This window comes from Lutra lutra, chromosome 13, assembly GCF_902655055.1.
Source record: "Lutra lutra chromosome 13, mLutLut1.2, whole genome shotgun sequence".
NCBI classification, from domain to species: Eukaryota; Metazoa; Chordata; class Mammalia; order Carnivora; family Mustelidae; genus Lutra; species Lutra lutra.
Window position 1 is genome coordinate 17682861 of NC_062290.1, and position 20534 is coordinate 17703394.

At 43.5% G+C, this 20534-nt stretch overlaps 1 protein-coding gene across 5 annotated transcripts in view; it reads right to left on the minus strand.

Moving 5' to 3' along the window:
- The window catches only part of PRUNE2 (prune homolog 2 with BCH domain), a 261380-nt gene that overhangs the window by 16687 nt on the left and 224159 nt on the right, over window positions 1-20534 (minus strand). For 4 of the 5 annotated variants that reach the window (XM_047699659.1, XM_047699657.1, XM_047699662.1 and 1 more), the window contains exons 11-16: window positions 19859-20059; window positions 12716-12889; window positions 9725-9733; window positions 6251-6353; window positions 5481-5612; window positions 4219-4305 (exon numbers count right to left, since the gene is read on the minus strand). In XM_047699659.1, coding sequence (XP_047555615.1) covers window positions 4219-4305; window positions 5481-5612; window positions 6251-6353; window positions 9725-9733; window positions 12716-12889; window positions 19859-20059 — 706 coding nt within the window. The remainder of the gene's footprint in view (window positions 1-4218; window positions 4306-5480; window positions 5613-6250; window positions 6354-9724; window positions 9734-12715; window positions 12890-19858; window positions 20060-20534) is intronic. The other variant, XM_047699658.1, reaches the window with a different exon arrangement.

Sequence of the window (20534 nt, forward strand, 5' to 3'; positions counted from 1 at the left end):
AACATTATCATGTTAGAAGTGTGTACATGTACAGAAAACAACATGAAATACCGTGGACACTAATCTAGGAATTTGCCTCTGGGAAGGGAGGGAGGAACAGGAACTGGTTGTTGTTGAAGGAAAAACTTGATCTTATTCTTAGTGATTAGATTTTTTTTTTTAAGATTTTATTTATTTATTTGAGAGAGAAAGAGAGTGAGAGAGAGCATGAGAGGGGAGAAGGTCAGAGGGAGAAGCAGACTCCCCATGGAGCTGGGAGTCCAATGTGGGACTCAGTCCCGAGATTCCGGGATCATGTCCTGAGCTGAAGGCAGTCACTTAACCAACTGAGCCACCCAGGCCCCCCTGATTGGGTGTTTTATAAGAAGAAGGCATTTCTGTACTATTGCAAACTAATTTTTATAATGGATCATTCCACTTGAAAGGGAACTTGACCAAGCCCTGAACTTTCTTGAAGAGTTTCCTATGAAAAGACCTCCCCCAGTCTACTGACCATGCTGAGCCGTCTGCCCCTCCCTCTCCATTCAACGACTGTGCATTCTAGAAGGAAGCGACTGCAGGGTCATTTCTCTGTTTCTCTTTCACATGTACTTGCAGCTTGACCCCGGGCCACTGGCTGTGACTCGTGAATAACTTTGTTTCCGCACAGTCACCTGTAGGCTGCTAGGTTGTGGGTGAACACACACCACCAGTGATAAGCTTGCTGTGTAAGGCCTCTTCCTTCCTCTGGAGGTTCTGACCTAAATTCAGGTTCTGATAAAAGATGGCGTGGGGGGCGGGGGGAGCCTCCAGCTCCAGGGTAATGTTCACTAGAATGTACAGCTCTCCAAACACTCCTTGGTGAGTCTGTTCCTGTCCGTTCTACCTGGGTTCAGCTAATCAGTCCTGTGGTTCCACCTGGGGTCAGCTAACCAGTCCACTCGGATCTTCAAAGCTCACCCTGATGGCTCATTCTTCTGGAACGCCCCTTTTGATGCAGACTCTCATCTTCTACTCTCCCCGTTACCCCAGACTCCCCTGAGCCCTGAGTTACACGCCCATCCTGCTTTAGTGGTACCCTGCATTGTAATTGCTCCCCTGTCTGCCTATGCCAACTGCTAGGCCCTGAGCTTCCTCAGGACAGCAACAGAGCTAATGAATCTCTCAATCTCCACTTCACATTTCAAAAAAATGAATTCCTCATCTACCTCTATCATAGGAAAAGACCTAGAACATTTTAGTGACCTCTTTTTTCAGGTCTAAGAATTGGCTATGCTGATGCAGACTGACTCGCAGGGGGATCCTCAAGGAGGGTCTCACAGGATGAGACTGTAGGATACAATTTTTAAAAAAATTTTATATTATTTATTTGAGAGAGAGACAGAGTGAGAGAGCATAAGAGGCGAGGTCAGAGGGAGAAGCAGACTCCCCATGGAGCTGGGAGCCCGATGTGAGACTCGAACCCAGGACTCCAGGATCATGACCTGAGCCAAAGGCAGTCTCCTAACCAGCTGAGCCACCCAGGCGCCCCCACTGTAGGATACAATGTTTAAGTGCTTGAAATGTGTTTTCTTTACAGGGAGGACAATTGGGTTCAAAGCCCGAGTCTTTATTACATTAGACCTGGGGTTGGCAAACTATATAGCCCATGGGCCAAAGCCAGCTTGCTGACTGTTTTTTACAGTTCTCCAGCTACGAATGGTTTTTACATTTTTAAAAAATATTTGAAAAAATATCAAAACAAGACTACCTTATGGCATGTAAAAATTTTTAAGAAATTCAATTTCAGTGTTCCTGTATCACGGTGGCCTGGAAGACAGCCACACTTCCTTATCTACATGCTGCCCGTGACTGCTTTTGATGGAGCACATGAGCTGAGCAGCTGTGCCTGAGACCAGATGGCTCACACAACCTAAAATGTGTGCCGTCCGATCTGTCACACAACGGGCTGGCTTGCTCTTGCTGTAGACAATTTATCTGACCTTCCTAAACCTCAGGGAGGTTTCCTATATAAGAGAAACAGGCCCTGCTTCAGAGGACAGTTGTTATAAGTAAATGAAATAATGCCTGAAAATACTTGATAAATGTAAGCCACTGTTTTCTGTAATTTACCACAATACTATTTGCTATAATTTTATTATTATTGCTAGACTTATTATCTTGAAGCTCCCTTCAATAAATAATATTGAATTGTAATTATTTTTGGTATTCTTACAGAAATATTTGGTTATTTATCAAGAAACTTATTTGTTTTATAGCTATAATGCCCAGACTATTAAATAGATGTCAGTGAATGAATATGAACACTAATGTTTATGTTTTTACCCATTAAACTCAAAAAAATTTTTTTTCTATTTTTAAGTAATCTTAACATCCAAGGTGGGGCTTGAATTTACAATCCTGAGTTAAGAGTCACATGCTCTACTGACTGAGCCAGCCAGGCATTCACCATTAAACTTTATTTTTTAATATTTCATTTATTTATCTGACAGAGAGAGATCACAAGTAGGCAGAGAGGCAGGCAGAGAGAGAGGAGGAAGCAGGCTCCCCCCTGAGCAGAGAGCCTCATGCAGGGCTTGATCCCAGGACCCTGAGATCATGACCTGAGCCGAAGGCAGCGGCTCAACCCACTGAGCCACCCAGGCTCCACCATTAAATTCCACCATTAAACTTTTTATAATTCTTCAGTGTGCATTGATTCCTATACCCCTATCAAAGCATTGTCTATTACTAAAATAAATGGCTTTTTGTATGACTTACCTATTTCATATTATTTTTAAAAGCAACTGAACAGTGCTTGCTTTGGCAGCACATATACTACAAGCAATTGAACACAGTATGGTAAAGAACTAAACTTTGCTAGAGGGAAACTAGGTTGAATGATGCCGCTCAGTTGTTGGCAGTATCAGAAATGCCGTATCTCAGTAAATGCCCAGTGAACAAAAGGATGGATCTGGAAGGCACAGGAAATTCTATGTAAAAAATAGTTTTTAAACTTTCAGTTGTTTTCTTTTTTCTTTTTTTTCCTCCAGAAGTGATCAGAGTGTTTCTTAGAAATTCATTAGTAACTCTGAAACAGAAAACTTTCAATTTATCTATTCTACATCCGGATGTTGGGTAAGACCGTATTTTATCCGAAAGCTCTCTAGGGAATACATACTGTCCCTTTCATTTAGCTGTTCCAAGTCTTTTTTTTTTTTTTTAAGATTTTTATTTATTTACTTACTTGTCAGAGAGAGAGAGAGAGAGCGAGCGAGAGAGTGAACACAAGCAGGCAGAGAGGCAGGCAGAGAGAGGAGGAAGCAGACTCCCTGCTGAGCAAGGAGCCTGATGCGGGGCTCGATCCCAGGACTCTGGGATCATGACCAGAGCCCAAGGCAGCCACTTAATTGACTGAGCCACCCAGGTGTCCCTAGCTGTTCCAAGTGTTACCACATTATGAGGCCTGTTTTATTTTTCTTTGCTTCCCCAAAACGTAAGGTTATATGGTATCTAATACAACAGAGATGGTGAATATCTATTCATGGAACCTAGAATCTGCATAGGAAATCAAAACAAGCTTTCAAAATGGCTGCCCAGCCTCTTTTCCTAAGTTTGGTGGCCTATATGACATTTGTTCAGAAGAAGAAGAATCAGGACAGTCATCGCTTCCGATTCTGTCCTTGGTTTGTCTTTATTTTCCATTATTGTGTGATGCTGCCTTTTCTATTCTCTACAAAATACCATATCACTTTAAAGGTATTGTGTAGGGCGCCTGGGTGGCTCAGTGGGTTAAGCCGCTGCCTTCGGCTCAGGTCATGATCTCAGGGTCCTGGGATCGAGTCCCACATCGGGCTCTCTGCTCAGCGGGGAGCCTGCTTCCCTCTCTCTCTCTCTCTGCCTGCCTCTCTATCTACTTGTGATCTCTCTCTGTCAAATAAATTAAAAAAAAAAAAATCTTAAAGGTATTGTGTACCCATCTGGAATGTGGCATGGAAATCCCACCACTTCATCTGTGTTATAGCAAGTAATAAAGAGGTAATGTTTTGTAATATTGGGGAAAATTAGTTATTATAATAATGCTCATTCTTACTTAAGGTTTCTTGCTAGCTAGTCCAAAATATCTTTCCAGGAAAGCCAGAGGCAAAATATGTCTTCCTAAATACTACCTCAGTTTATGAATTCTCGTTTATAGGACATATTTTAGAAAACTACTAGTAGCACTTCTACTTTTTCTATAACAACATACCTTATACATACCTTATAAAAGGTCGTGTCACAGCAAGGATTGTTCTGATGAACCAAGATGGATGAACAATGATGAATGATTTCAAATTCTTCCGCAACCTGTTTTTTTAAAAAAAAGTTAAAAGAATTACTCATAACCCATTTCTAGCAGGAGTTAAAACAGAAAGTATATCCCCAAATAAGAATATTATACTATTAGAGAGTTCTAGGTAAGTTACTATTACCTGATGGGAAGGTACAGAATGACCATGATTATTTAAAAAATACTTTCTGAGATCCCATTTGTAACTTGTATGATGCCAACCTCGTGTTCCCATAGGAATCCATGTAAAAATAGAACGGTCGTATTTCCAGAGTGCTTAAATCTAGAACTATCCTGGTATATTTTTGCTTAACAACGCTTTTCATTTTTGCCAGCATTATCTTTACTATTTTGAAAAGAGCACACTCTTACTAGCAACTTAGCCAGTTTATTGGACTGACGAAGCTTGGTGTCTTCTTCTGTATTATGAAACAACTGACAGTGTATCATGTGGTTGTTTGGCCTTCAGGTTACCATTTTGACATTCTTGGCATTCGGGCATGCTTTTCAACATTAGCAATGCTACTTTATAAATGTTTGGATCAGTAGATGGACCTTCATTAATATAAGATCATGCAAGAAGCCACATTTAAGCAGATGCCACCCTTATCAGAGACACTGTAAGTTTGTAGGTTTATGACAATTTTCCTGTGGTTGGGAATATAACATATTTTGTTCTAGTCGAGCCAGTACCAATGGAAGTAAAGCATCTTGGGGAAAAGGTGCACCAAGGCACCAAAAGGACTAGTGGTTAACTTGAATGATCAGCGAATAATGAAGTAAGAGCATGACAGTTGCCCGAACCAAAACAGTCCCCAGACACAGACACAGCATCAAGGTCAAGTGAAACTTATAACAAAACTTGAAACTTGTCATGTGAAACTGGTTTACCAGCATAAATCGTACATCCATGTGGCAAAGAGATGTTCCCTACAAACATTTACAAAAATTTAGAATAGACTTGATCATCAGGTTTGAGATGACGACATCCAACAAAATCTGGATTTATTTCAGAAATGGGCCATCAAGGGACACTTCTCTTAATATTTTTATACATTTATAATTTACTATCTCAACTCTGCACAATTGAGTATTCCTAAAATGTGATCACATTCTTGGTAGATGACCAGGAATTAGAAATGGAAGTTACCAAGGAAGTCAAAACAGGGATTAAATATTGGAGTCCACATACCGCCTATCAATCATCTGGTAGCATTTCTTCATCCAGCCCAGCCCTGGCATCTTCCGTCTTGGGGTTGCTCCGTTCAAGTACACGATCATATAGTCCTCAGCTACCATCAGCTCTAAAGTACTTATTACATATCTGATCACAGGAAGGAAGAGGAGTGTTTTCATTTCCCACGTGAAAGAGTCATCTTATTTATACTCTAATTATATAACTTTTAAATAATAGGGAGTATGACATTGAAGAATGGTTGTGCTTATTACCTCTTTACCTTGAAAAGATTGCAGTTTCCTAAGATTATCTCTCTGAGAGTGAGTATTGCTCATTTATTTGTACGGTTATCTTTTTTTTTTTTTTTTAATGCAGGTACACTCAAAAAATGTGTGGGTTAGAGCCTAAATTTCAAAAAATATCGACAATGTTATCATATACTAAGGGCCCAAGTGAATGATATCAATGGACCTAGGTTATCATCAGCCTCAACAAGAACATGTTATCAAGGAACAAAAGTAACACTTTACCCAAAGGAAATGTTACAGAATTTTAGAGCGCAGGCAAAACTGTGTTCGTTTTGTTTTCAATTCATTCTGCTGACCAAAGAGTTCTTTTAAGGGTTTTAGCCTCTTGAGCAATATTCCTTGACAGAGATTTCATGGACTTTTCATCAAAGGCAGAGAATATTCTACATCCTCTGTTTCCTCTTCTTAAAGATGCTCTATCTGTCATGACATGCCACAGACATTCACTCCAAGCACTTTGTCAAAAGTAGCACTCACAGGAAAAGATTTTCCATGACATAGTGGTAATCCGCCCGACTGCTGTCTGGCAGAAAACAGGCAGCAAACACAATGATGGCATTTAGGCCGTCCCCATAGTAGCCTGGGGGACAAACAAAAAGACATTTGTAACCGGCTGAAAGCTCTTAATAAGGTAATATTTAACCTAAAGGACAAATCTGGAAGCCTTGACAAGTGTGTGTAAATGGATGTAATAGGTACAATCTTTGAGTGTATTACATACACTATATTTCCATAGGTATAAACACATAAACTTACTTTTCCGTAAGGCATATGTTATATAGTCTTACATATACAGTGTGAATATATTTGCATATAGTATATCTACTTATTATGGACAATTATGTGTTGTACATTGTCATGAACAGAGAATACAAACACTCAACCTACCAAAGGATGGGAATTTTGACTTACAGATTTCTAATTTATATAATGCTTCTGTCCTTTACTGGCTGAGGGGTTCTGTTTGATTCTCTTCAGCTTTTTTTAGTTTTAGACTCTGGCTAATTTTTTTTTTTTAAAGATTTTATTTACTTATTTGATAGCAAGAGTGACAGAGCACAAGCAGGAAGAGAGGCAGGCAGAGGGAGAAGCAGACTCCCCACCGAGCAGGGAGCCCGACTCGGGGCTCGATCCTGGGACTCCGGGATCATGACCTGAGCAGAAGGCAGACGCCCAACCCACTGATCCACCCAGGTGCCCCTAGACTCTGGCTAATTTAAAGGGAAAGTTTAGTCACCGAACCACAATATAATCAGAGGCATGTACTCCAGTGACCACAGACTTGTGGGCTGAGAAGGAAAGCACCTTTATTTTGATTTTCGAGGACTGGTTTACTTGCCTCTAGCATCCCTAGGGTCTCCGGATTCAACAGATACACTGCAGGGACACACGGAAAGTTTTGGCCAGGCCTAAAAATTCAGATCCCCGTCTTTTTAAAAAGGAGCAAACTTGTAAGAAGGGCCTGGTTAAAGCAGACCTCTCTTTGAGTTTTATGAAACTATACACTTTGGGGCAAACTTGAGGAATTTCTTCCTGATAACATGGACAGGGAGCGGAGGTGGAGGTCTACTTGCTTTTGGTGCTGAGAAGATAAAAGGCAAGTGTGGAACTCCTAAGAGTCAAGGAAAATGTAGGGACCTCTCAGGACACTTTACGCACATCTGAAAGCTCTGTCCCATTCTTTAAGCGCCGTTTTCCCTCAGAGCTCATCTTTGAAACTCAGGGCAGCTGTTGGTCAAATGCCAAAAGGTAATGTGTGGAATCTCACATGTCTTTCAGGCTTAAAAATGGAAGCAATGCGCCATTTTCTTTCTTTCTTTCTTTTTTTTTATGTATTTGAGAGAGAGAGAGAGAGAGAGAGCGATTGCATGTGCACCAACTGGGGGAAGGGCAGAGGGAGAGAAAGAAAATCCTAAGCAGGTGCCATGCTCAGCGCTGAGCCCAGACACGGGGCTTGATCTCACGACCCTGAGATCAAGACCTGAGCCCAAGTCAACAGTCGGCCACTTAACCGACTGAGCCACCCAGGTACCCCACTGTGTTTTTATTTTTTTTAATATCCCTTTTTCAGCACTTGGCATTTCTGTCCTATAACTCAGTTCTGGATTTCAGGATGATTAAGCAGAGATGCCTCAGAGCTCTGAGGAGGCGGACAGGACACACCCGCCAGCCTGATCAGAACTCAGTGCATTTCATTTTTGTTTTCCCCCCTAGGACTCTAAATACCCCTCTGGTGATTACATGGCCGTAAACTACCGGCTGGATAGGGGCTTGGATGGGCTTAGCTCTTGAAAAGCAGTTTAATAAGATGTTCTCTACAAAGATAGAGAGCATGACACTACCACAGAAGAGGTGGGGGAAGAGAGTGATACCAACTAAAAATACATCAAATTATGGGTTTGTGTGTGTGACTAATCTGAGGTTGTTGTGCACAGTGTTTATGCTCCATGTCTTAGAAGATGCTACCTAGTAAGTCTACACCTGACGTAACACGTATTTGCAAACCCGGACTGGGGTCGCTTCCCTATGGATTATTTGCCTTGGTTTGTCCTTTTCCAACATGCGGGTGTTTACCAACTTCTTTTTTGAATGAGATGTGAAGGAAAATGGCAAAAAGAGAGTTTGTTAGACCAAACAACTGCATTTAAGAAGATTCATCACCGAATGAAATCCACAAAGGGTTAAGGTGACTTCACTCCGCTAAGGCTAATACCACAAAGGGACGCAATTTAGGCTCAGCACAATGACAAGGACCGGATCCATTCAAGGAGATGAGAGACTAATGCATCCAACTGAAGAATGAGTACAGAAGCATCCTTTCAAAAGCATCTTTCTAGCGGGAGCTGCCTTCCCCCAGGGTGTCAAGGTAATTTCAAGATCATGACCGCTCAGCTACTTTGATTTCTTTTTCTGTTTCTGGAGAATTCCTAAGAATTTTTTTTTTTTTAAAGATTTTATTTATTTATTTGAGAGAGAGAGAGACAGTGAGAGAGAGCATGAGCGAGGAGAAGGTCAGAGAGAGAAGCAGACTCCCCGTGGAGCTGGGAGCCCGATGCGGGACTCGATCCCAGCACTCCGGGATCATGACCTGAGCCAAAGCCAGTCGTCCAACCAACTGAGCCACCCAGGCATCCCCAAGAATTTTTTTTTTTTTTAAAGGACTGTCTGAGGTTTATAAACAGTACTTCAGAAGTCATCTTAAATGGCATTTCAGCTTTTTGTTCCAATGTGCCTGTCCTTGAAATGCCGGGGTGTCACGTTCGTTCAGGGTCACGTAATTGAAGGAATACTGAACGATCAGCTTGCCACTTCATTGGTCACTGGTCATTGTCTCGGTCAGGAAAGCCTCTTGATAGAAAACTTCCTGAAATTGACAAATGAGGGTGGATTTTTGTGCTTTTGGGTGGAGGAGCTGTAGGAAGGGAGGAAGAGGCAAAAGACAGAGGAAGGGAACAGGAGGAGGTAAGACGTAAGAGATCAGAAGGAACTAGAAGAAAAAGATTTCTTCGTGGATTTCTTCACAGCTGTCTTCAAGGGGGTCAGCTAAGCCAATGTCTATGATAAATATGCAGCTTACTCAGGGGAAGTTGGCTTCCAGCAGCTGAATAATTCATCTGAAGTTTTTGTTTGTTTGTTTGTTTTTTTTAAACACATATTTCACCTGACTCTCTGCTCAGTGACCAGGAGGTGAGTTCGGGGTGTGAGTGCAGGGGTGCACGCGCGATCCCACCGCGGGGCCTCCTGAGACCCTCTGTGGCAGTGATGCAAATCTTACCTGAGGCAGAACAGAGAGGAAAGGGACGTAACACAAGTTTGCTGGCCAGCAAATGGGATGGAGAGAGAAGGGAAGATGTCACAGTCGCAACCAACACATACACACACACACACCAGCCTGCAACTCTTCTCATTCTTTCCGGGGCCATTTGTCCGGGAACACTGCGGAGAAGTTACCTGAATCTCCTATAATGAAATAAGAGAAGTAAAGAAACAAGAAAGGAAACTTCTCATTATATTGCTTTGGTGTGACCGTGCTAGGTTATTTAAATGCATCCTCTGTTCTAAGATCAAAAAAGCCAGTTTCTGGCCTCCACGTGACCCCACACTGTCCTCCACCAAACCCACCCAGACCTCCCTTTGTTTTTTTATGGAGGCAGATAACAGGAATATTGCTCATGGGCTCATAGGAGGTGACACTGGCTTGGAGATCACCCTCTTTTGACCGATGAAGTAGTTGAGGCCCCAGGAGTTAGGTCATGTACCAAGGTCACAGAGTAATTAGCGGCAAAGACAAGTCTTGAACTCTGTTCTTCTATATTGCACACAAGGCCTCTTACAACAGCTCCTATCGAGGTCACTAAAACCAAAGGCTGAGTTATGTGTCCCCGCACGGCTCTCATGCCTGTTGCCAATGGGCAGGAACACCTGGCAGAGCCTGGCTTTGCAGCCAAGTGAAGCAGTGATTTTTACCAACCCTGTCTTGCGGTCACGATGCACGGGGCACCGTACTGCTGTCCCTTTCCTGTTGGCCTCAGTGGGAAAACCTCATCAGAGCAAAATGCCAGACACCCAGATAAGACCCATGCCCACGAGGACGCGCTCCTTCCTAGCTGCTCTTCAGAAGCCAGGATCACAAACGCACTGGGGAGGACTGCCTGATGACCACTAAAGCCTAAGAGAGTGGTGTCAGCTTCCAACACAGCAGGCCGAGCTTTGGCAAATTCCGAAGTCAAATCTGAATGTCAGTCTTTCCCTACCGAGCACAGAAGCTGCTCAGGGGGTGGGAGGAGGGGGCGTCTCGCCCCCACGCCGCCCGGGTAGGTGGGTGCAGCCCGAGGGACACTCATGCAGGCCAGCGCCTGGAGAAGGCTGGGGCGCAGCTGGGAAGAGGAAAGGCAGCCTTTGCTTCCACACAAGCTGGACAGTCACACGGACAAAACCGAGCTCACGGACACAGAATAGAGGGGGAGGGGAGCGGGTGCCAGGGAGGGGTGGCCGGGAGGCAGGGCACAGCAAACCAGGTTATCCCTGAGGGGTGGGCGGGATCATCGCAGAGAGTGTGAGAGGCAGAAGCAGTGGCTTGGTTTTGACCCCAGAGTGTTGATGATAATCACTCTTTCCTGATTTGGGGAACAGATCAGGGGATGGATGGGCTCAACCCTCCCCCCCAACCCACCCGCTTTCACCCTGGTTGGAAGAACAAGCAGGTGCCTCCAGGAAAACGAAGCCGTGAGGTCCCTTCTTCACAACAAAGGGGTCTTCACATAGACCAGAGTGGCAAACATTGATAGGGACTATCACCAGATGACTCGGATTTCCTTCGACTTTTCCTAGCATTTTTGACCTTCTTTTTTGAATGGGCACAGGCTACTTTTATAGTCGGCCTCTGTTTTGTTTTCTTTTTAATTCCAAAAAGCAAACAAACCAAAAATAGCCCATGGGTGGTGCTAAGGAGGGGTGAGCTTCTGGGAAGATCCGGGATGATGTTCAGGTTGTGGTTTTCATCATGAGGATGAAAGGGTCAACTCCGGGGCCCGTGGTCTGTCCGCTTGAGCAAGAGTAGGCCAGCTCTCATTCTGTGGGGCTATGGAAAAGTCTCCCTTAGAGGGAACTGTCTCCAGCCGCACAGCGGCTATCATGGGGCCATATTACCATTTTAGGTCACAAAGAGTGAGCCAGGGCAAAGGAAGATCATGGCCAGGGGTACCTATGGGCATTTTTCTTTCGCTCTCAAGGTGGGGGTCCCTGGCCCGATGCTGATACTTACGTGGAGGGAGCAATGCACGGGTGGAAAATGGAAAATCGGCTGGTGGAGGGAAGTTTGATTGAAAAAAGAAAAATGTCCTTCGGCTCGTTAGAAAACAGAAGCTATGGGTTTAATGCAGCACCAAGATGCTTATTTCCCTGAGGAAACAACAATTGCCTTGTCAGCTTACGCTTTTTCTGGAACAGCTGAGTGTTTAGGGTGGAGCCTCAAGCCTGCAGGAAAGGAGCGCATGCAGCAGAAAAATAAATAAAAAAGCCGTTTTCTGAAGTCGCCAACATTAAATGTGTTGCTTGTGCTCATCTGACTTTTTGTGACTCCAAAATTAACCAAGGTTCCTGGTGTTCCTAAAAAGCACTGGAAATACGGAACACGGGTTGTTGTGGGTTTTTCCCCCTACCCCTCTCCTTTGTCCCTCCCTAAGCAGGTGGAGGCTTTCACCAGAAATGCCTGTTGTCAGGCCCGGATGTGATGGAGTCAATAGAAAAGCCAGCTTCAGGTACCGGAAAAATGACCAGGCTGAGTATGAAGAGATCTCTGAAAGGTCCTAAGAGGATTCGAAAGACCGTTTTGTTATAAGAAGCCCCTCTGGGGTAGTGATCCTACTATAGGCCATGGCAGTAGAGACTCTGAAGCTGTTCAGTTAAATCCTACAGTAAGTGTAGTTGCCGTCCGTCACCTCGTGAAATTGTTGCAATATTACTGACTATATTCCCTGTGACTATGCATTCCTGCGACCTACTTATTTTATAACTGGAAGTTTGTTGAGAATTTCATAATGTATATATAAGTGTTGAATCACTATGTTGTACACTTGAAACTAATATTGTGTGTTAACTGTAGTTCTATAAACAACACCCTACAACTGACCCACATGGATTCCAGACATTATTAAATTAGACAACTAAAGTTTTCAAGAAATATGCCCAGGAGATGATAGCTGTCAGATATGTGCTGTGAAAAGCAGTTTTTACATCAGAAAGCTATTTTTTACACAGGCTTTGCAATGTTTATAGAGCTGAATCTGAGGTAATGTACTTAGGTCTACAGTCCCCTGAATATTGATTGCAGACTAGGGTTTTGTGGATGTCATGATGCAGAGAACCCTAGTTTCATTTTCTAATTAAAAAAATATGGTTGCCCTGGTCCCCACCTCCCTGATTCACAAAGAGCTTGACTACCTCCGTGAGAAATGACTCTCCTGTAGGGCTCGATGACCTTCATGTCGATCCGCTGTTCCTGTTCTCCAATCACCACTGTCCTCCATAACCGGTTGTCCTCTCGCTCCTCTTGCGCTGTATACTCTGGGATAGACTCTGACTCTTGGCCAGAATCTTTGTTAGATGTGGAAACTTCTGGAAGTGAAGCACAGAGGAGGACTGAAGAGTAAGTTGCCACAGCTGAGGCAGTTCAACAAGCTATCTCCTGACAGAGCCACCCCGAGGGCACTTCCGGTTTGGCATGACTCTTACAGAGCTGAACACCATCGTGACCATGTAAAGGATGTATGGAGAAGTCTTATTTATTAATGGATTGAACCACCAAGTTGGTGCTAAGGCCAAGTCGAGGGTGGAGATAGGTGCAGGGCTAGAGCCACCTTGTGTCAGTGGACCAAGAGAATATAGGCTGGTACCAATTCATCCTTGACCATACAGGTTGAAGACTAGGGACCTTTCTCATGGGGTAAAAGGCAATTTATCAGGCCCAGATAATTTTGTTTTCCTTGGGCCACATATCCTCGTATTTGCCAAGTGGTTAGTCTCTTGATGATACCCCACTCTAAGACTCTTATAAAGGAATTGAGTCCCCTTCCCTACTGGGAGCAAATTTGGGCAGAAATACTTCCAATGGATTTTTCAAAATATGCTGTAGAAAGAGTTTCCATTAAGCAAGAAACAAACAACTTTGTAGACCAGAAATGCTCCAAGGCCAAACATTCAGAACACTCCTATTTTTGTACTGCACGTGGCAATACAAAAGTCCACCGAACATTCTTTGGAGAAACACCTACTATCCACTCTTGAGCATCCAAAAAAAGAAAAGAAAAAGCAATAACCGTGTTAAGTCTTCTTTTAAAAGAATAAGCAGCAATTGTTTTCATGTTTACTTCAACTACTCCTAGAATTTAACAGTGGTTATTCTTGGTATGTTTAAGTAATTTGAAGGAAAATATTATTTCTATTCCACAATAATTCTGTGAGATATTATCATTCTTATTTTTCCATTCATGGGAAAGGGCCTTTGATTTATATTGTACTTTACTTATATTCATTCTGTGGCACTTTGATAAGAAGAGGAGTAATACTGCATCAGATATCTACCATGTGTCAGGCATGGTAGATATCCCGGTAGGTATTATAGGTATTACAGTAGACATACCCATGCAAAAACCGGCTTTGAGTTAGCTTGCTATCACACTATACCCTGATTGTGTGACTGCCTCATTCTCTTTATTTTACCATCAGGCTGGGAATTGGGAATTGATTGGGCCAAGAAAGTGCCAGAACCACCTTTATTACTCACCTCCACCAACCAACTCCATACTTAGCTTGGAAACCTGCTCAGAGCACTCAGTGACAATTGAGGTGAATGGGTAAATAAAGGAAAGCTTGGAAAAGTTGCTGAAAATATAGGTAATTGGTAAGAGGACCACAACAAAGCCATTATGTTCTGGAAGATTCCTCAAGACACATTCGAACGTGTCTAATTACCTGTGACTTAGAACGGCAAACTGAAATTCAGTTGGGAAGCAATCCTAGCCTTTCTGCCAACACTAACAGCTACTACCACCTACAGAGGCTGCCTCCCTCTGCGTTCCCACCAGTGCTCCTCATCTTACTAAGGACAGAAAGCAGCAACTTTTGGCTTCAGACCAACTCTACGTCACTGGCGCAAATCCATCCATCTGCACTGGACTCCCAGTCTGGAATCCCTTCCTGCTTCTCCCTTCCTCTTGGCTGAGGGCCCCTGGATGCTTATCTTCTCTCCCTTCCCGGGACCCTATTTTCCATCTGGTCTCTGTGCCCTCAGAACTCTGGGCTCTGATGTGGGCTCGTCTTCAATGTTCCTGCACATACATGCTTTCCCTTACTCACCACCTGCCAGCCCCTCTTTATCCTCATTTGGGACTTTCTGGCCTGCTCCAGCTTGACCCAGGTGATCTGTGTGGGGTGACTGGTTTTCTGCCTGCTTTTACTGAGTTTACCTTATTTTTTTTAAAAAATGTTGCATGTTGTATTCTTTTTTTCTGATTATGAAAATGTTACTAAAAGTTCAAACAATGCAGACATTGTCCATCAAAACTGCAAAGATCTCCAGTGCCACTCTCACTCATTACTGTTTGCTGTGTGTTCTTTTTATTGTGTACATGCACACAAGCTTACCCCCACCAAAGTATGAGTAGTCTATATATTCTGCATGTTTTTTGCTTGTTTGTTTTTAAGTAGCTCCATACCCAGCACGGAGCCCAGTGTGGGGCTCGAACTCATGACCCTGAGATCAAGACCTGAGCTGAGATCAAGAGTAGGATGCTCAACCAGCTGAGCCACTCAGATGTCCCTATCTTGCTTTTTTTTTTTTTTTAAAGATTTTTATTCATTTATTTGACAGAGATCACAAGTAGGCAGAGAGGCAGGTGGAGAGAGAGGGGGAAGCAGGCTCCCTGCTGAGCAGAGAGCCCAATGCGGGGCTTGATCCCAGGACCCTGAGATCATGACCTGAGCCGAAGGCAGAGGCTTAACCCACTGAGCCACCCAGGTGCCCCTATCCTACTTTAAAAAAAAAAAAAATTTTTATTTATTTATTCGAGAGAGAGAGAGAGAGTGAGCACCAGAGAGTGAGAGAGCTCGAGCATGGGGAGGGGCAGAGGGAGAGAGAGAAGCAGACTCCCTGGAGCCCGACTGGGGGCTTGACCCCAGGACCCTGGGAACATGAACCAACCGAAGGCAGATGCTTAACTGACTGAGCCATGCAGGTGCCCCCTTATTCTGCATATTTTAGACATAATTCTTCTGCTTTACTCTAAATCCCCCCATCCCCATGGCCATCATTTTCTCTTTTGGAAAATGTCAGGACTCATTTAATTTATCCTCAGGGCCTCCAAATTTAACTTTTGGTTTGATGCCCTCTTCACGGAGAAATGCTTGATTTTCTTTGTCTTCTTTCCTTAATAACAAGCTTTTCTCCCTGGTGACTGTTGAAGTCAATTAAGCCCTGGGGAAGAGGCGACTTGAACGTGTTCCTTTGTCTCTCGGGATGATTTAGTGCACAAGCTCCCGCATGTCCTGTGGTGTACGGACCACCAGAGTGGGGAATCCGTCGCTGGTGTGCAGTATGGGCTCCCTGGCGGTGGGGTCCGCTGGAGCCTCCAGCAGGGACCTGTGTCTGGGAAAGGTGACCAGCTCTCCATACTGTGACTGGACACCGATAATGTGAACACTCTTAGCAGACATTGTCTGAACTTGATCTTATTAGAGGAAAGGCTCCTGTATGCAGTGAAGAAGTTCTTAAAGTTGTTTTAGTGACAAAGAGCAGGGAGGCAGTTAATTTGATGGTAAAACCCAGCATTCACCAGTACAAAGAAGAACCTTTCTTGCAGACCACACCCTATGGCCCAAGATTGCTTGTGGGTAAAACAAAATAAGATGAACGCTTATTTTAGCTAGGGCTCATTTATCCATATTTAAAACACAGAATCGATTTTATAAGCTGGTTACCTGCTGGCTGTGAGGGCGGTGGAACATGGTAAGTGGGGAAGTTAAATGAAATGACTTCCCGATTGTCTGGTAAAAATGGTGGGGCATCTTATTCGCCCTGTAAACTGTGTGTTATTGGGGTTCTAGGAAAGGTAGCTTAGGGGTACCTGGGTGGCTCAGTCTGTTAAGCCTCCAACTCTTGACTTTGGCTGAGGTTATGATCTCGGGGTCATGAGATCGAGCCCTGAGCTGGGCCTGTTGCGGGGCGTGGAGCCTGCTTAAGATTTTCTCTCTCCCCAACTCCCTCTGCTGCCCTCTGCCCCCCACACATGCTCTCACACACGCGCTCTCTCAAATAAGTAAATAAATCTAAAAAAAAAAGAAAAAAGAAAAAAGAAAAGGTAGTTTAAATGAGGTCACTAACCATCACTTAGGAGCCTAGGAAGAAAAAAATATAAAAGCACATGAGTGTTTCTTACAACATCCTTATCAGAAATATTCAGGCAAGAATTCTTTTTTTTTTTTTTTTTAAAGATTTTATTTATTTATTTGACAGAGAGAAATCACAAGTAGGCAGAGAGGCAGGCAGAGAGAGAGAGGAGGAAGCAGGCTTCCCGCCGAGCAGAAAGCCCGATGTGGGGCTCGAACCCAGGACCTGGGATCATGACCCGAGCCAAAGGCAGCGGCCCAACCCACTGAGCCACCCAGGCGCCCCCAGGCAAGAATTCTTTATCATTTTTCCATTTCCCCTATGAAATGCTTTTGCTGAGATCCGAGTTACGGTAAAAAATAACTGAGGTGGGTTTAGAAAACAGAAATAGGTCATCATTTTTCTCACCTTTGGATAATTTTAAGTTTCTAGGATTAGTATTAAATAAAACATTTTTTTTTAAATAAAAAGGCTCTGATCTCCCTTAATTTGAGACTGACCTCCTAAATCCTCAGTATCTACATATTTTTGGTATCTTTGGCACTTAAGTACCAGAGGAAGTCAAGTTTTAATTATATTGGTACTTTGATATTTTCCAACTATTTGAACACGACTATTAAAGAAAATTGCCTGGAAGTGGAGACTGATTTAATGTCTTTTGAGAGTGAGATTCAAAAACGTTTCATAAGCGAAACCACACTGTGGGCAAATAATCTGCCAGAAATGCTCCGTCATCAGCTACAGAATGAAACAGGCGAATGGTATGAAAGTTCTTCAAGTGCCTGGTAAAGTAAGAGCCTTGAAGTCACAAAAGTGGCTGGATAAAAGGGCATGCACCGCACTGAGGATTAAAATACTTAATATTGGGGCGCCTGGGTGGCTCAGTGGGTTAAAACCTCTGCCTTCGGCTCAGGTCATGGTCTCAGTGTCCTGGGATCGGGCCCCGCATCGGGCTCTCTGCTCAGTGGGGAACTTGCTTCCTCCTCTCTCTCTCTCTCTCTCTCTGTCTACTAGTGATCTCTCTGTCAAATAAATAAATAAAATCTTTTAAAAAAATACTTAATATTTATGAAGCACCTAGTACAAATCCTGGTACACAGTAGGCACTCTGAAAGGGTTTATTAAAGAAATCACTGAGCAAACATTTTGAAACACTGTGCCTCCCAAACTCCAATGTTGTTTAAAACGTATACACTTGGTTTCAAACGCTCACAGAAGAAACCTGCAAACATGTAGCTTTCAAGCCCTGATTTCATTCTGTGGGACTAAAATGTACTCACTTCTCTTCTAGAGTCTGTTACCTCTCGCTGCCCGTTTATAAAATAAAGCTACTCAGATGCCCTCTGTGTTTTCCATGCTTAATGTTTCTGTTGGTTTAAAACAGCGTCTGAGGATACATCTTACATGTGAATATCAAGGTGGGCTTTACGATGCCACTTCCGTTAAATTTCTGTCCTTTGAATTTAAGACCTAAATGGAGGGTTGTGGTTGTGAAACTGGTTCTTCCGACAAAACTCTGTCAACAAAATAAAAGGAACTCTGTCAGCCAGTGGCAGCTTTAATTACTGGTTCCTTCAGCCACTGCTACTTTGCTTGGCAGTTTTGCTATTTATAAACATAAAAGGTTCAGATGTGGTGTGACACAGCTCTCTCTAGGGCAAAAGGGAAGTGCAGGGGGTGGGGGGAGGGGCCAGCTCAACCCACAGTTGTCTTCTGGGGAATGAGAGGCAAGGCAGGACTCTTTCTTGTGGGAAGGTACTAGCAGCTCAAGGGCTGGGGCAGCTGGGGGCCACCGGCGTGGACGGAGTAGCTGGGGAAGAGTCTGGGCATGGGAGGAAAGAATACAAACTCAAGACCTTTCACCTTCTCTATGTGTGCTTCCACTTACAGGGTCAAATACCCGAATGGCTGCAGAAATTTGAGAACACAGCCTCCGTGCAATATAAAATCTCTCCTTAAACAGAACAAACTGTCGCACAGGTAGCTCAGCCATTTCCAGTTCTCTTGACTTGAGGAAATGAAGGCTTGTCCCCTCTAAAGGCAGAGTCTGAATCCGTGCTGGTCATGGTGGTAGTCCCATGGGCTCAATGATCATTGGTTGAATTAATGAGCGAATTTGATGAATTTCCTAATTATGTTCTCCCAGGAACGACACTCTGTGCCAGAGCATCATTTCATTGTGGCATTTGTTTTTTGACCGTAATGATTTTCCTAACGTATAAAAAGCAACAGCTGTGTCCAGGATACTCTGGCTTTGAAATTAAAATATTACAAAGTCAGAGATACCACCCTGCAAAATAGAAACCATGGAATGCCATTTTATAAAGTAAATGCTCTGTATTTGGATATAATTTCTTAACCCATGTTACCGAGCAAGAGAAAGAACGAAAATGAGACTGATATTTCTGTCAGGAATGTCAGTGTTTGACCCAGCAACGCTTAATTTTCTTCCTTTTTGTTCTTCACTCCGAGGCCATCCCACCTTCCTTCCTATTTTGCTGGAGATAGAGCAACGAACATAATAAAGGCCCTGCGCTCACAAAGCAGATATTCTAGTGGGAAGGAAAAGACAATAAACATAAACCAAATACTTAAATGATAGGATTTCCATTACTGACACATGGAAAATAAAATAAGTAGACGTATTATAGTGACTGAGGTAGAAAGCGACTAGGTTGGGAGGTGAGGCACTCTTTTGGTGACAGAGGTCAAGGAAGGCCTCCTTGAGAGGGTGACATCTGATTAAGAGCTGAACAAAGAGAAGGAGCCAGCCATGAATGACCTTCAAGGAAGAACATTCCAGACAGGGGGAGCTTGTATAGAGAAATAGTAAGCTCTAATTTCTCTGCTCCAGATTTTATCTTCCAGATTCAATTCTCTTTCTCTGCAAACCCATTCCCAATTTTCTTACAATACAGCATAGAATAGTTTTCCCACAGCCCCCGGGCCTAGCATAAGGCTTGCCAAGAATAAACGTTTAACAGAAGATCAGTGGTTATGTATGACCTCTGTGAACCACACCTGTTCTGTTATACTCCACACAGCTGAACACAGCCACCTATGACCTGAGATACAAACAAAAGCTTCCAGAAATCACAGGAAGGAGCCACCAGCAACAAAATGGGAGGTTTGTTCCCAGGGCCCCTTAGATAATCTTTCACTTTTCACATAACTTTGGCCTTGACCACTGGGCCACTTACCATGCCCCGTGTACTCAAAAGAATCTGCTTCGTCAGGGGTATCGAGTTCGTCCACATTGATATCGATTTCATCCGGACTGTCCAGGTTATCATCAGAGAGAATAGAGCCTTCACTTTGATCCAGAGAAAGATTGATATTTGGGGCTGTGAGTTTGATTCTCCGAGGATGAGCGTCATTAAGATCCAGAGAATTAGGAGGTTCTAAAGAAGAAAAGAAATAGGAACATCAAGTACTAGACCATATATGCGGGCTGCCAACAGTGGGTATGGGAGCCCCAGTGAAAACCATTTTTAAGGTCCTACAGCAAAGGCACACCTGCTAAAAACCTTACATGGAATTTGGACCCCTTCTTGACCAGCAGGCCTTAGGACTGGCTCATCACAACCACACCAGCCCTGGCCACATAGAAATAAAAAGTGGGAGCTGTTGCTAAAGGAGCAGAAAACCAGTTTTCAGACCTGCCCTGTTCAGGTTTGAGAACTTGACATTGATCGAACAATGGATTAAATTTTTATGATGCATAAGAAAAACAGCTAAGCATACACAGCTCTCATAATGCTTCTTGTAGACCTCGCTCCTGTGGAATGTAGGATAAGAAATTTATCTATTATGTTCATGGGCACTCTCAAAATACTTCTCTATAATTTCTAGCAACTCTGTGTATGGTCTGTAGTG